At 36.0% G+C, this 15852-nt stretch overlaps 1 protein-coding gene across 1 annotated transcript; it reads right to left on the bottom strand.

Annotated features, from left to right (window-relative positions):
• Window positions 1-7103: 7103 nt before the first annotated feature.
• On the bottom strand, window positions 7104-10622 carry LOC131654106 (receptor-like protein kinase). The gene is made up of 2 exons (XM_058924528.1): window positions 7689-10622; window positions 7104-7585 (listed from the first exon to the last, which is right to left on the bottom strand). Exons 1-2 carry the CDS (start codon window positions 10585-10587, stop codon window positions 7212-7214), a joined length of 3273 nt encoding a protein of 1090 aa, XP_058780511.1. The 5' UTR covers window positions 10588-10622; the 3' UTR covers window positions 7104-7211.
• Window positions 10623-15852: the final 5230 nt, after the last annotated feature.

Here is a 15852-nt window from a genome sequence, read left to right as displayed (position 1 = left end):
CATATTCAACTTATTTAGTTAATTAACCTAGTGCAACAATTTAATAGTCGAATCGTGTTTCAAACCATATTCGAGTTGATTCGATTCATTGTTAATCTCATTAACCTATATGACTTGTTTTATCTAAGTTGCTACCGGTTTCACACCTCTGAGAATGTATTTATCGTATAGTTCATAGTTTCTTTTATATTTAGCCACACCAATATGTAATGTCTGAATCCGCCCCTGACACTATACAACCCTTGTTCTTGGTCTTGTCATAAGGGCAACAGTGAAACCCTCAATATGGACGACGCGAGCTTCATACCTGAGTAGAAACCAAGGCCGTCTCAAATAATTTGGAGGCCCTGTTCTAATATTAAAAGTGGACCTCTGAAAAAATTAAAATTTTTAAAATAACATTATCAACATTTGAATTTTCAACTAAAATTTGTGGTTCTTTTATAAGAAATTTATCAAGAGTTCCTGCTTGAGATTGAGTTAGCTCATTAAGTCTTTTTTTTCTTACATTTTTCATATTCTGGATCAAACATTTTAAATTCAGGAGATAATTTAGAAGACATAATAAAATAATGAAAAAAATTAAAACCTGAAGATTTTTACTATTCTTGATTAAATTTGCAACGTTGAATTTGAACCAAATACATAATATTGAAGTTGAATAGGAAAATAAAATTAAAAGATCACTAATTATTTTTAAATAAAATTTCAACTAAAATTTGTGGTTCTTTTATAAGAAATTTATCAAGAGTTCCTGCTTTAGATTGAGTTAGCTCATTAAGTCTTTTTTTTCCTTACATTTTTCATATTCTGGATCAAACATTTTAAATTTAGGAGGTAATTTAGAAGACATAATAAAATAATGAAAAAAATTAAAACCCGAAGATTTTTACTATTCTTGATTAAATTTGCAACGTTGAATTTGAACCAAATACAGAATATTGAAGTTGAATAGGAAAATAAAATTAAAAGATCACTAATTATTTTTAAATAAAATTGTAAATTAACAAATAAATAAAAAACGATGAAAAAAGAAATACCAATTAAAATATATATTTATAGAGTTTATGCCAGAAAAAAATAAACTATACACAAAATTTTATATATATTTGTTAATTATATAACTTATTAAAAGTAATGCATGAAACAAAAACAAATTATTTTTAAGCAATAATGCAACAATTTCATGATGTAACTTGCACGGGAAACTTTGAGAAATTGATTTTGAGAGATACTATAGTAGTAAAAAAAAGACAAATGATAGATAGTCTAATAGTGTTAGTAGTATTATAATATATAATATATATAATATAATATAATTAGCCCTAGTAATATCATTTATATATATCTTATTAATGAATTAATAATGGGTATATGGCAGTACAATACAGGAGACCATATTTTATTTATAGGTAATTGCTGGAGTATGCAAGCGTAAGTATTTAATACATGATTTTTATGCAATTATTAATTGGACTAGATTGGTAATCAAAATTTTGAGGCCCCACATTTAGAGGCCCTGTTCAAAAGGTCTGGTTGCACTTGCCAATTACCGGCCCTGGTAGAAACTATTAAATAATGCCTCCTCTATTCAATATAAAAGATTTCTAGTTGAAGAATTTTAACACACACATTGTGAAAAACAGCGAAAGAGCCTTTCACCGTGACTGTGTTCTAAGCAATGGTGAACTCCATTGAAGAGATCTTGAACCATTGATCAAAGCGAAGAAGAAGGTAAAATGGAGAAGATGATTCTGTTATTCATTGTTCAATCAGTTACAACAGTTACACTATATATATGCAGAAGTGTAACTAACTTAACTCAAGCTATTAAACTAACTTGAACTAAGTTTTAAGTACAGCTGGCATCTAAATCTTCATCTTTATTATCTGTTACCCCCCCACAAGCTTGAGGTTGGTATATATCTACCAAAGCAAGCTTGGACAAGCAACTAAAAAAAGGTTTAGGACCAAGTGCCTTAGTGAACACATCGGCAGCTTGTGCATGAGAAGGAACCGGCAAGAGACGCATGAGACCAGCTTGGAGTTTCTCACGAACAAGGTGACAATCAATGTCCAAGTGTTTGGTGCGTTCATGAAACACTGGATTGGCTGAGATGTGCAGAGCACTTTGATTGTCACAGTAGAGAACAGGGAGACGGAAAGGTTGTTGCTTGAGATCTTGAAGAAGAAAACATATCCATTGAAGCTCACGAGTAGCAGCAGCCAGTGCCCGATATTCAGCTTCAGCAGATGAGCAGCTTACAGTTACTTGTTTCTTTGATTTCCAAGAAACTAATGAATTGCCTATGAAGAAGCAATAGCCAGAAATAGAGCGGCGGGTATCAATGCACCCACCCCAATCAGCATCGCTAAAGCCTAGGATTTGGAGTTCCGAGGAGTGAGAGAGAAAGATGCCACGTGCAGGAGATCTCTTGAGATAGCGCAGAACACGCAAAGCAGCTTTGTAATGTGATTCGGTGGGAGCACTCATGTATTGACTAAGTTGTTGTGTTGCAAAAGCGATGTCAGGGCGCGTCGTGGTTAAGTAGATAAGACGACCAACAAGTCTTCTGTATGCGGTCACATCAGCAAAAGCTGAACCAGAGTCATGAGACAAACGTGTTGAGGTATCCAAAGGCGTCGAGGCAGGTTTACAACCAATGAGACCTGCATCTTTCAAAAGCTCCAAACAGTATTTGCGTTGACAAAGAGTGATCCCAGAAGAGGATCGAGCCACTTCAAGACCAAGAAAAAATTTCAGTTGGCCCAGATCCTTAATACGAAAAGCTTTGTTCATCGCTACCTTTAAATCATCAAAGACTTGCAAAGAGGTACCTGCTAGGATAATGTCGTCCACATACACAAGAAGAGCTGTGAAGGACGTGGAATCTGATTTGATGAAAAGGGTATGATCAGCATGAGCATGGACAAAGCCCTGAGAATGAAGGAATTTGGTAAGTTTCTCAAACCATTGTCTACTCGCTTGTTTTAATCCATATAGAGATTTGATAAGCTTGCATACTTGACCTGGTTTAGGAGGAGTCACTCCATGAGGTATCTTCATGTAAACTGTTTCATGTAAATCCCCATGGAGAAAGGCATTATTAACATCGAGCTGATGTAAATGCCAGCCATGGATGGATGCTAGGGCAAGTAGGACCCTGACTGTAGAGAGCTTGGAGACAGGAGAGAAAGTTTCAAAATAATCGAGTCCTTCAGTTTGAGTGAACCCTTGAGCGACCAACCTAGCTTTGAATCTCTCAATGGTACCATCTGCTTTCCTCTTTATCTTGTAAACCCATTTACTGCCAATAGTAGAGGTATTAGGGGGAAGATCCACAAATTCCCAAGTATTGTTGCTATGAAGAGCATCAATTTCAGCTTCCATGGCTTGAACCCACCTAGGGTCTTTAGAGGCTATAGAATAATTGGTAGGCTCAGTTTCAGATGCCAAGGATAGGATGTATGCCTGATGCGATGATGAAATGTTAGAGCATGAGAGATAATCTTGAATAGGGTAGTGACATGGGGAGGTAGTGCTAGAGCTGCAAACATAATCTTTCAAGTGAGCTGGGGGAGCAGCATTCCTACTAGTCTTTCTAAGAGCAATAGGAGCAGGATGTTCTGAGTGACTAATGTCCCTATTAGGCACAACAGACTGTGTAGGTGAAGCTATGTCATTGTGGTCTAGAGGGTCAGATTCGACCTCATGAGAACTACCAGAAATAGGTGAATCTACCTGAATATCTGAAATGCTCATGGTATCCTCAGGAGAGCCAGAAACAATAGGAGCCAAATTCTCAAGGTGAGAAGGAACATAGATTTGGTGAGGTGTCTCTGTAGAAGAAGTAGCATGGCATGGGAACTCCATCTCAAAAAATTTCACATTTCTAGACACAATGATCTCATGGTTGGAAAGATCAAGAAGCACAAACCCCTTCATACCTGATTTATAACCTAGGAAAACACATTTCCTTGCTCGAGGATCAAATTTAAGTCTATGAGCAGGTAGAGTAGAAGCATAGCTAAGGCATCCAAAGACTCTCAAAGAAGTAAGGTTAGGTAACTCATTATACAGTAGCTCATAGGAGGACTTATTGTTGAGTAGTTTAGTAGGTATTCTATTCATGAGAAAGACTGAGTGTAACACTGCATATGACCAGTACTTCTTTGCCAATCCAGCCTGAAACATAAGGGCTCTACTGATATTCAGGATGTGTTGGTGTCTTCTCTCTACCCTGCCATTCTGTTGTGGAGTGTAAACACAACTCCTCTGATGTATTATCCCTTTGGAAGCATAATAGGATGTCATCATAAACTCCAGACCATTATCACTTCTCAAAGTCTTTATTCTTTTCTCAAATTGAGTTTCTACCATGGAGACAAACTCTTTGATCCTTTGGGAAGTTTCTGACTTGGACTTCATCATAACAACCCAAACATGCCTACTATAGTCATCCAAAATGGTCAAAAAGTATTTAAAACCATGTATAGAAACAGTATTGAAAGGACCCCAAATATCTAGGTGAATGAGCTCAAACACATGAGAAGCATTTTTATTACTGATTGGAAAAGATAAAGTTTTCTGTCTTGATAGATGACATACATCACAAGCACTATGGACACTATCAGAAATGTAGCTATATACACTTTTCATACATTTCATTCTGTCAAAAGATAAATGTCCTAGCCTTAAGTGCCATAAAACTCCATTGTTTGTCTTATTTCCATTGACTACAATACTTGAAACTTGTCCTGCAGAAGTGACCTCTTTGTGTGGTTCATCTGCTCCTAAGTAGTATAGTCCATCCATCTCTTTAGCCAAACCAATCCTCTTCAAATCCTTCTTTGCCTGTATCACACATTGATTAGTTTCAAAAACAACTTGACAGTCCTGTTCTGCACACAGTTTTGAAACTGAAATCAAGTTTACTTCAAATTGAGGCAAGTAAAGAACATTCTCTATGATAAGTTGGCTAGATAGTTGCACACTACCACACACTTTTGAAGTTATGGAACTTCCATTAGGTAGGTTAACAATTAAAGGTTTGATATCCCCATATTTAACAAACCAATTGAGATCCTGACAAATATGATGTGTGGCTCCAGTATCCACAATCCAATTGGATTTACTACTGCATCTAAAATTAGCAAGAAAAGAGTTACCTCCTTTTGTTAGGTTGACAGAACTAGTGCTTCTCTCAAGTAAATTCATTAGGTTCTGATATTGTTCTTTAGTAAGAGTCATGCTGTCACTTGTAGTGGCTTCAGTGATGCACTTGTTAGGTGACTCATCTGCAGCTACTTGATTGGCATAAGAATTGCTCCCACTACCTCTTCCAAAGCTTGGTGGATATCCATGCTTTTTGTAGCAATTGTCAATGATGTGACCTGTTTTACCACAGTATGTGCAGACTTTGACATTGCCTCTTCCTCTGCCTGAACCATGGCCTCCTCTTTGTCCACCTCCATTGAAATTTCCTCTACCTCTTCCATGAGCTATCTGTTTACTTGATTCTGCAGCATTCACCATGCCTGAATTATCATCAACAGGATTGGTACCAATACAGATATTTCCACATATTTTCCTTTCTTGCTGCATTACCATTGAAAACACCTTGTTAATTTGAGGTAATGGATCCATTAACAAAACTTGAGAAACAACTCCATGGTATTCTTCATTCAAACCAATCAGGAATTGAATAATTCTGTCTTCAGCTCTATATGCACGACTATCCCTCATAGCTAGACATGTGCAAGCTATTCTGCAGGTACAATTAGGCATAGGTCTGTATTGGTCAAATTCCTCCCATAAACTTCTCAATGCAGTGAAGTAATCTGAAACTTTGCTAGTTCCTTGTTTCAGATTTGAAATTTCTTGGTACAATTGAGCAACACGAATTCTATCACCTCTCATGAACCTATCTTTGAGATCATTCCACATGTCAATAGCATTGTCAATAAACACAACACTCTGTGCAATTGAGGGATTGATAGAATTGATAATCCATGTGTGCACCAGATTGTTACATCTTTGCCATGCTCTGAAATTGAGATCGTTAACATCTGGAACTGCTATAGATCCATCAACAAATTGATACTTGTTTTTCATCGCTAATGCTCTCTTCATTTTCATAGACCAAGCATGATAATTCTCTCCTGAAAGCACTGGTGTTACACATACAGTTCCAGAATTTTCCGATGGATGAACATAGTATGGATCGAGAGTGTCAATAACTGGAGTACCACTACTAGCACCACCACCTCTCGTCATGATGAAGATTTAGATGCCAGCTGTACTTAAAACTTAGTTCAAGTTAGTTTAATAGCTTGAGTTAAGTTAGTTACACTTCTGCATATATATAGTGTAACTGTTGTAACTGATTGAACAATGAATAACAAACAAACTATTTCGAGGAAGAATCGAAACAGGGAAACGAATCAAGAAAACGCAGTTTCGAGAAAGAATCGAAACACACAAAATTGATTCAAGAAGAATCAATCATAGAAGAAAGAGATTGAATGAATAAAGAAGAAAGATAGAAACTTACGAAGGTTTCAACAATCGTACGCAGCGGAAACAGAGCAGGTCGAACCTGCTCTGATACCATCTAAGCAATGGTGAACTCCATTGAAGAGATCTTGAACCATTGATCAAAGCGAAGAAGAAGGTAAAATGGAGAAGATGATTCTGTTATTCATTGTTCAATCAGTTACAACAGTTACACTATATATATGCAGAAGTGTAACTAACTTAACTCAAGCTATTAAACTAACTTGAACTAAGTTTTAAGTACAGCTGGCATCTAAATCTTCATCTTTATTATCTGTTATGTGTTGCTATCTTGCTGTACTGTGTGATTATGTTAGTGTTAACTCCTCTGTAACCATGGTGTATGTCTCTGCCTTAAGAGAAACAGATAGGAACAAATGTTTTGGAGAAACCGGCGGTGAATTATGTAAAGTGTAAACTTTAAAAATGAAAATAATTGATCTGCTCACACTAAATATTTATAGTGAAATGGAAAATATAAAAAAGGGATCAAGCATAATTATAGTCTTTTGCTTGGTGGGAAAGAACGAATTTGGATGGAAAAACAATATATTAACTAGGATTATGATATTATTATTCACCGAATTTGAAGCACAATGCTTACAACAAAAGTGATATCTATGGTTCTATATAATATTATGATCATAGATACAAGTTAGAAATCTTTTACAAAACTAGCCCTTCTTACTTTTTTCTTCTTCTGTGGATTTGAATCTGATAACTGCTTAGTAACATCTGTCATTTTGGGCCTCTTGTGTGGATCATTCTCAGCACATCTCAAAGCCATCATAAGCACTTTTGCAACATTTTCCATCATATTGGCATCTAGACACTCATTTGCAAGGCTTGAATCAACAATTTGATTAATTTCTCCTGTTTCACTCCACAACAATCTAACCCAACCCACTAAATCAGTACCCTCCGTAAACGATGGATCTACTACCTTCTTTCTCGTTATCAGCTCAAGCAAAACTACTCCATAGCTGTATACATCACACTCCCTACTACTTACCGTTGTATAAGCGTTCTCTGTCAAAGGCCAATATAAACAAATATGTTACTCAACCGTACGAAAATTTTGTGAAGAAGATAAAAATCAAATCACTAGTTAGTGAGTTAGTTAGTTAGTTACCTGGTGCAATATAACCGATAGTGCCAGGCACAGATAGGGAAGGATTTGATGTAGAGGACTGGTCCAAAAATTTGGCAATACCGAAATCTGCAATGTGAGGCTCCATATCAGAGTCTAGAAGTATGTTGTTTGGTTTGATATCTCGGTGCACTATAGAAGGATCACAGTCATAATGGAGGTAAGCCAACCCATGAGCAATTCCAATAGCTATCTTATACCGAACATTCCACTCTAAAGGCGGTGCTGGCTTCTTTTCATGCAAGACATCATAAAGGCTTCCATTTGGCATGTAGCTATACATAATTAGACCGTAATCATGTCTCAACCAAAAGTTTTCCAATTTGACAAGATTTCGATGCTTGATTTGTCCGAGGGTTTGAATTTCTCTAACCATGCTCAAGTTTTTATCTTTGCTGGCAGCAAATGCCAGCTTCTTTATGGCAAAAGCTTTGTCTTGACTTACATTGGCTTTATAGACAACTCCATGGGCTCCTCTGCCGATAATATACCGATCACTTAGGTTCGATGTAGCCTCCATCACTTTGTTAAGAAGGGACAAACGACCTTCGTCATCGGTAATATGGACTTGCTGCTTAGATTTTCTGCCATAAACAAATATATAAACCAATCCGGTCAACAGCAAAACAACAAATATTGAGGATCCTATAGCTATCATCACAATCGCAATTTTACTGAGGCCTTTGTTATTCATTTTGTTGTTGTTGTCACATGGTTTTACATAGCTGCTTTCGTTGCAAACCAAACCACTGGATGGTGAACAACTGATACATAGCCCGGGATTCCCCGAAAATGAGGACAAGCGAGAATTAAACAGCTTCATTAGCATCTTCGGTATGGAACCCTGAAAAGAATTGTTCGAAAGATTGATTTCGACTAACGAAGGGAGTTCATCAAGAACTTGTATGCTTCCTGTCAAATTGTTTTGAGAAAGATCCATCATCTGTAGAGATTTCAGCTTTCCAATTTCCACAGGTATGTCTCCTATCAGGCCATTAGAACTTAGATTCAACCCGTAGATCAAATTCTGCAATGTCCCAACCGAGGTAGGAATTTTCCCTCCAAACATATTTCCGCCAAGCTGTAGTTCAGAAAGATCTTCAAAAGCCCACAAGAACTCTGGAATGCCGCCACTAAAACGATTCTCATTCAAAACTAGTGTGTTTAGCCTTGTCCACTTTTGCAAACTCGACGGCAATGAACCATTCAGGAAGTTAAATCCTACATCAAACTTGTCCATTTTGGTACAGTTTGCGAGCTGAAAAGGCAAAGGACCTTCTAAGTCATTATGACTAAGATCCAACGTCCGAAGATTAACAAGTCTTCCCAACTCCGGCGGTATACGCCCGCTAAGTTTGTTCGAGGACAACATTAAATCCGTGAGATTCGTGCAGTTTCCTAAACTCGATGGAATTGACCCGTTGATCTCGTTGTGGCTGATCTCCATGTATAACGGATTGGTATTCCTTTCAAAATCAGGAAGAGGCCCGGTAAATTTGTTTTGCTTAAGAATGACCCTTCTTAAAGTTGTGCATCTTCCAACATCGAGAGGTATTCTTCCTCGAAGTCGATTGATTCCCATATTCAGAACATTCAACTTTCTTCCAAAACAAAGATTTGGAGGAAGGTTACCAGTGAACCTGTTATTCACAAAGTCCAACTGCACCAAACTGCTGTTAATTCCCAAGCTTTGAGGTATGACTCCAGAGAACATGTTGTTAAACAATGAAATGTTTTTAAGGTTCTTGAGCTCTGTCATCTCCACAGGAAGTTCACCAGAAAGGCTATTATTATACACAAACAGATGCTCGAGACCTCGAATCTTCCATATCTCAAGCGGAATTTCGCCACTCAATTGATTAGAAAACAGTTCAAGGTCCCTCAGTTCACTGAGTTTTCCCAACTCACTTGGAATTTTTCCATCAAGTCGGTTGGAATACAAATGCAACTCAGTCAAAGACTTGCAGTTGCCTATTTCAGGAGGTATTTTACCAGACAAATGATTCTTGCAAAGGCGAAGAATCAAAAGCTTGGTGAGCAGACCAATGGAAGATGGAATAGCTCCAACCAAGTTAGATTTCACAGCAGCAAATTGTGATAAAGCAGTACAATTACCAATGCTATACGGAATGCCACTACCAAAATCATTGAATGAGATATCCAAAAACTGTAAATTTCTACAACCGGAAGAACCCAATGGAATAGTACCTGTTAGTTTATTGTAGGCAACTTGAAAACGAACAAGATGATTGAGATTGTTGAGACTGTAAGGAAGAACACCCTCCAACTGATTAACATTCAAATACAAGTCTTGTAATTGAGTACAGTTCCCAATAGAGGAAGGAATTGCACCAGAGAAGTTGTTATATTGGAGATACAATTCTTGGAGATGAGTCATGTTGGCAATAGTAGTTGAAATGGAACCGTTAAGTTGGTTATCAAAGAGATCAAGAAGTTTGAGGTGAGGGATTTGGGACAAGAAATGAGGGAAAGGACCTGTGAGAAGATTAGTAGAAAGGTGAAGATATTTGAGTTGATGGAGGTTAGTGAAAGAGTGAGGTACTTGGCCATGAAAGTAGTTATACCTAAGGTCTAAGTGTTGGAGTTGTGTGCAGTTTGCAATTTCTGGTCCTAGTTGACCGTAGATATCAAGATAGGAAAGGTTGAGAGAGATTACACGGTGGAAAGAGTTGCATTTGAGACCAGACCATGAACATGGTGTGGAATGAGATGGGTTCCATGTTGAGTTTATGAGAGGAGGAAGTGATGTCCAGTGGGATTTGAATGATAAAAGTGCTAAGCCATCTGAGTTGAGTGAAGAAGAGAGAGTGTAGAAATGGAAGATGGAATGAAAGAAGAGAAGAGAAGAGTGAAGTTTCATGGAGAGAAGTTACACGGTGGTGTTTTTGTTTTTTGTGTGTGTTATGTTTCATTAATGATGTTTGATTATTGCTCATTAATATATGTATCAGTTGAGAGTTCACACTTAGAGTATTCACATTCACCTTTTCATGCCATGTCATCATTGACTGTTTTTCATCATTTCTTATATATAGAAACAGAGAGAAGTTAGGTGGTTTTGGATTTCTTTGAATGTTACAATTTTTAGTTTGTTAGATTTGCTTAGGTAAACAAAGACTTACTTTGGAATAAAAAATTACAGGAAGACTTGTGGCACTGTGTACTGCACTTTAGTTTTTCATATGACTGATTGAATAAATTAAGGTGACTACAGATAAGTAGTTAAAAAGTTGTGTGAATGTTAACTTTAATGATTTAGGTACAAACTATACCCATGGCTTTACACAAGTGGATTTTCATATTAAGTTAGATATACAATACTCTATCCCTCTTAAATATAAGTGTCGTACCCCAATTTTTGACCTAGTCTTTTTTATATAGTCATGTCACATCCGCATTTCATTTGCATGCAAATCATCGCATTTCTTGCATATTTCCCGATTTTTATTCAACCTTTCATTTTTTTTTTTACTTAAAAAAAATAATAAATAAAAATTCAATTAAAAGTCCATCATTTATTCCATTTAGATTTAGGTATTTTTTGTATCATTTCAATTAAAAAAATACGTCAAAAATATGTTTAGTCATTTAGTTTTATTTAATTATATTTTTGACATTGTTATTATTATTAGTATTATTAATATTATTGTTATTATTTTTATTTTAGTATAGTTATTATTATTAGTATTAGTATTATTATTATTATTTCCTTTTTGTTTGTTCCAAAAGAGAGTATAAAAAAAAGAGTTTTATATATTGAGGCCCATGTACATTTTGTTCTTAAGCCCATTTTTTATAACAAAATAGTACAGAATTTGAAACAAAAAATTTGTCTTCATCTTGCTGCTATCCCACGCCTCTGCTCCTACTTCTGCATTCTCCCTGCACATAACAACAATATACTGCTATTTGCTGCTCCAAAGCATTGCAAAACAAACCAAACTTTTCACTAAAATGGCCATACAACCTGCAAAAGTAAAAAGCAAAAAAAATCAGTATCCACAAATGTTCAAAACCCATCCAATTTCCCCCCCAAAAACTCTTTGATTTCCTCTATAAAAACAAGAACAAAACACAGCAAAAGGGGAGAAAACGATTCATAAAAAAGGGCCACAGTTCAACGAGAGAAACGAATCCAAAAAAAAATCGCTTACAAACTCTGTTCTTCATATCCCAACCTCTTTCACTCTCAAACACCATACCCTCACCTTCACTTCAAAACCTTTACGCAAAGTCCCTTCAACCACTCTCGAAACCTCCCTCTCTGCTCAAAACCGTAACATACACACCACAACCTTCACAATCCATACCATACACATGCAAAACAGAGAAGCATTTCACAAACCAAACTCACAAAACACACAGAAATTTAGAAGCAAGAAAGACGAAGGATTCAAGGCTGCTTACCTGAAGGCATTGAATCTGCTCCATCGAGGGTATCTCCGATGTAACACCGTCTTTATTTTCTGTAATTTTCCGTGCTTTCCGTTTTGCCTGATAATTATTGTAACATATACTCTGAATCATAGTGAAAGATTGGGTCTTTAGGGTTTGTGAGGGATTAAGGGATTGATATGTGGTTTTTCTTGCTTGTTTCTGATGATTGATTGAATTGAGAACGATGATTTGCGTGCTTGTTGTTGATTGTGTGTTAAAGAGGACTGAAAGAAGTGAGGGAGACCGAGTTTTAGGAGAAGATATGTTCTCCTCTTTCTCTTGCTTGAGCGTGAATAGGAGGAGGCGGGTCTCCTAAGGTTTTTTTTAGAAAAAACCGGTTCATGATTCATACCCAGAACCCACCTGGCCCAATATACTTCTCTTTTATTTGTTTTTATTCTATAAGTTAATATCTCTTCTCTTTTTTTTATATAAATAAAATAATAAGATTTCTTCTTTTTTTTTTTAATTAAAAGTTAGATTTCTTTTCCTATAAAATCATTAAAAATGTTTTATTTATTCATTTATTTTTGTTTACTAGATTTATTAAAAGACCAAAAATATCTTATTTAGATGTATGTTTAGAATTTCTTTTAAAAATGACAAAAATAGCTTTTTTTAATCGAATCGGGTTTTGAGTTTTAATGGATGAATCGAGGAGGGTTCGTACGTACTTGTACGAGTTGTCCTAAAAGTATTTGGGTGATGGCCGTTAAGCTTTTATTCGAATACTTGGATTCCATTAAACACTACATAAAACTCGATTTAGTTCACCTTTTTTACAGAAAAACCTTTCTTTTAATCAAATCATTTTATCTATAATGGAAAGAAGGGTTTGTACGTACTTGTACAAGTTGTTCTTTAAGCATTTAGGCGATGGCCGTTAAGCCTTTGTTTGGATGTTTAAACTCCATTAAAGACTTCTTAAAAATCGATTTAACTCACTCTCTTTTACAAAAACGCTTTTCTTTTAATCTAATCATTTAAGTCTATAATGGATAATGAAGAAGGGTTTGCACGTACTTGTACAAGTTGTTCTTCAAGCGTTTAGGCGATGGCCGTTAAGCCATTGTTTGAGCGCGTAGATTCCGTTAAAAGACTTCATAAAACTTGATTTAGCGAGTTTTCTTTCCAAGTATCTTAAGCGATGGCCGTTAAGCTTTTGTTTAAATACTTGGATCCAATTAAATATCTTTCAACTCTTCAAATCAATCTTTTTCATAACCTACGAGGGGGTTGTACGTACTTGTACAATTTTCTCTTTCAAGCATTTAGGCGATGGCCGTTAAGCCTTTGTTTAAATATTTGATTTCTCTTAACAAACAACTCCATATTTATTCACACCTTTTAATTTTAAAACCTTTTTAATAAACGAGACACTTAGTCAAGTTCAAATGCAATTATACTTCCACATGCGAAGATCAAACATTTCCACTCGAATGCGATGATGGCCAAAATCCTGTTTTAACTTCGATTTAGTCATCCATTCTTGTAGTGATGCAAACAATCTCCTATCCGTGTGCGCATAGTATTGTTTGAATGCGATCGAGTACCTCTCGCTAAAATCAACCAACAAATTCGTAGTTTTAGCCCGAACTACGATTGCTCTGACTTTCCCATTGCACTAGGGAATACGTAGGCACAAGATACAAACGTCTTGGCGAGCACAATAAAAAAAACCTTTTTTTGTTCCTTTCTTCTTTCCAACCTAATAAATAAACGCAAGTAGATAATAAGCTAACAATTAATCACGAGAATTAACTAAATGGGTCCCATCGAGTACGATGGAGGTAAGGGGTGCTAATACCTTCCCCTTGCTTAACCGACTCCCGAATCCTAATTTGGTTGCGATGACCATCTTATCGTTTTCTTTTTTATTTTTGGGTTTTATCGATATTTTCCCTTTCCTTTTTGGAATAAATAAAGTTCGGTGGCGACTCTGTTGTACTTCGAATGCGTGGAAACGCGTCGAGTCACATTTTTACCGCTACAATAAGTCAGTTTGATAAATGGTTTTTACTCATTTATTTATCGTTGATTTTATTTGTCTTTGTTTTATATTGTTAAGCGTTCATTATTTTCTTCTTTATTTTATGCGTTGGTTGTGTGTTTTATTGTTTTTAGACTCAAGTGAATAAATCGAAACAAATCAATGCGAAAAAATGCAAAACGCGGAATTTCGGAGGAAGTGCCAAAATCATGCTTCAGGAGGCCTGATACAGGTGACCATATCTCCTGACATGGGCCGTGTCAGGAAGAAGGCTTGGACGAATTCAAGAAATTGTGAAAGTCAGTGGTGCAACACGGGCGGCTGTTTTGCACGTCCTAGAGCTTGCAAAAAAATAATTGAATAGAGAGGCAACACTGGTTCCCGTGTTGGAAGGCGACGCTGATTTTAGTAATTGTTGTGATCTTGTATTTAGCTTGCGAGGGTGTTTTTGGTATTTCCAACAAACTTAAGTGAATGTGTACTATTTAAATGAGTTTTTAGGAAGAAAGATGAGACTTTTTGGCGAGAGAAGAATACACGATTGAAGATCAACGTTCATCTCAATTCTTGTAATGTCTCTATTTTATATTTCGTTTTCTTTGAATAGTATGAGTAACTAAACCCCTCAATGCTATAGGAGTCCCTTATTTGACTCTGTAACGACTTTGATTTGATATTTGCAATAACAAGGTTTTTCATATTTCACTAATATTAAGAAAAAATTTAATGTATTAATCTATACTATTGGATACTCTACCTCTATTGATCTAAGAGACACAATATTACTAAGTAAAAGATAGAAAAAACATCATTTGAAAGTACGAAACCGTAGACTTGATAACTTTGAAATGGAAGTGTTAGAAAAAAATATGTATATTAAAAATAAAAGAACACAATCATAACACAAAAATATAACGCGGAAACTCCAAAATCGGAGAAAAATCACAGTTGTTGTCAAATGATAACTACAGAATAATCCTATGAGAAAATTGTTATAACACATAATATACTCTCAACCACCCCAGATCTCGAGTACACCATACACTCAAAAGCAAAGGTTTAGCTAGATCTCACAATACTTCAACACAAGAGTACAAAAAGAAAGTCAAATACAAGCTTAAAGTGCTTTTGACTGGTGCATCTTATAATGAAAGAACTTGAATTTTTTATATAGTTTTGGACTCCCTCTTCCTTTACAAAACTAAGTGATTGAGACATCTCGAACATGTATTTTTTTAAGCAACCCCAGGAAGAAGTTCGTCAAGCACTGAAACAAAGTCAATGGCTTTTGTTAGTTTTTGGTGTTTTACATGAGTTTGAATAATAATTATCCATGTTATTCAATAAGATACCGCCTTCATCACTAGAGAGAGGATCCCACATTAGCAACTCTTGATGTCGACCTTTCTTAGAAACGGGATGCTATATTTGATGATGAAATTTATATATACTTTTTTATGTCTCTATGTGAGATCACCTTCTCCTCAAAGCAGTAGGCCCACCGGGAGAGAATATGTTTAGAATGAGAGTCCAACTTCTCTCTAACTTTGTAACCATCACCATCAAAAAATATAAGAAAACATATTAGAGCTTTTTTGTTATCAATGGAAGAGTGGGAGAAGGTGAATAAGCATAAGACAAAACCTCGGGATAATGTGGGGAGTGTGAAGGTAGGAAGGAAGAAGTAAGAAGTACGAC

Source organism: Vicia villosa, linkage group LG2, assembly GCF_029867415.1.
Source record: "Vicia villosa cultivar HV-30 ecotype Madison, WI linkage group LG2, Vvil1.0, whole genome shotgun sequence".
Taxonomy (NCBI): Eukaryota; Viridiplantae; Streptophyta; class Magnoliopsida; order Fabales; family Fabaceae; genus Vicia; species Vicia villosa.
Note: the sequence above shows the minus strand (reverse complement) of the source record. Positions and strands in the feature narration are given on the sequence as shown.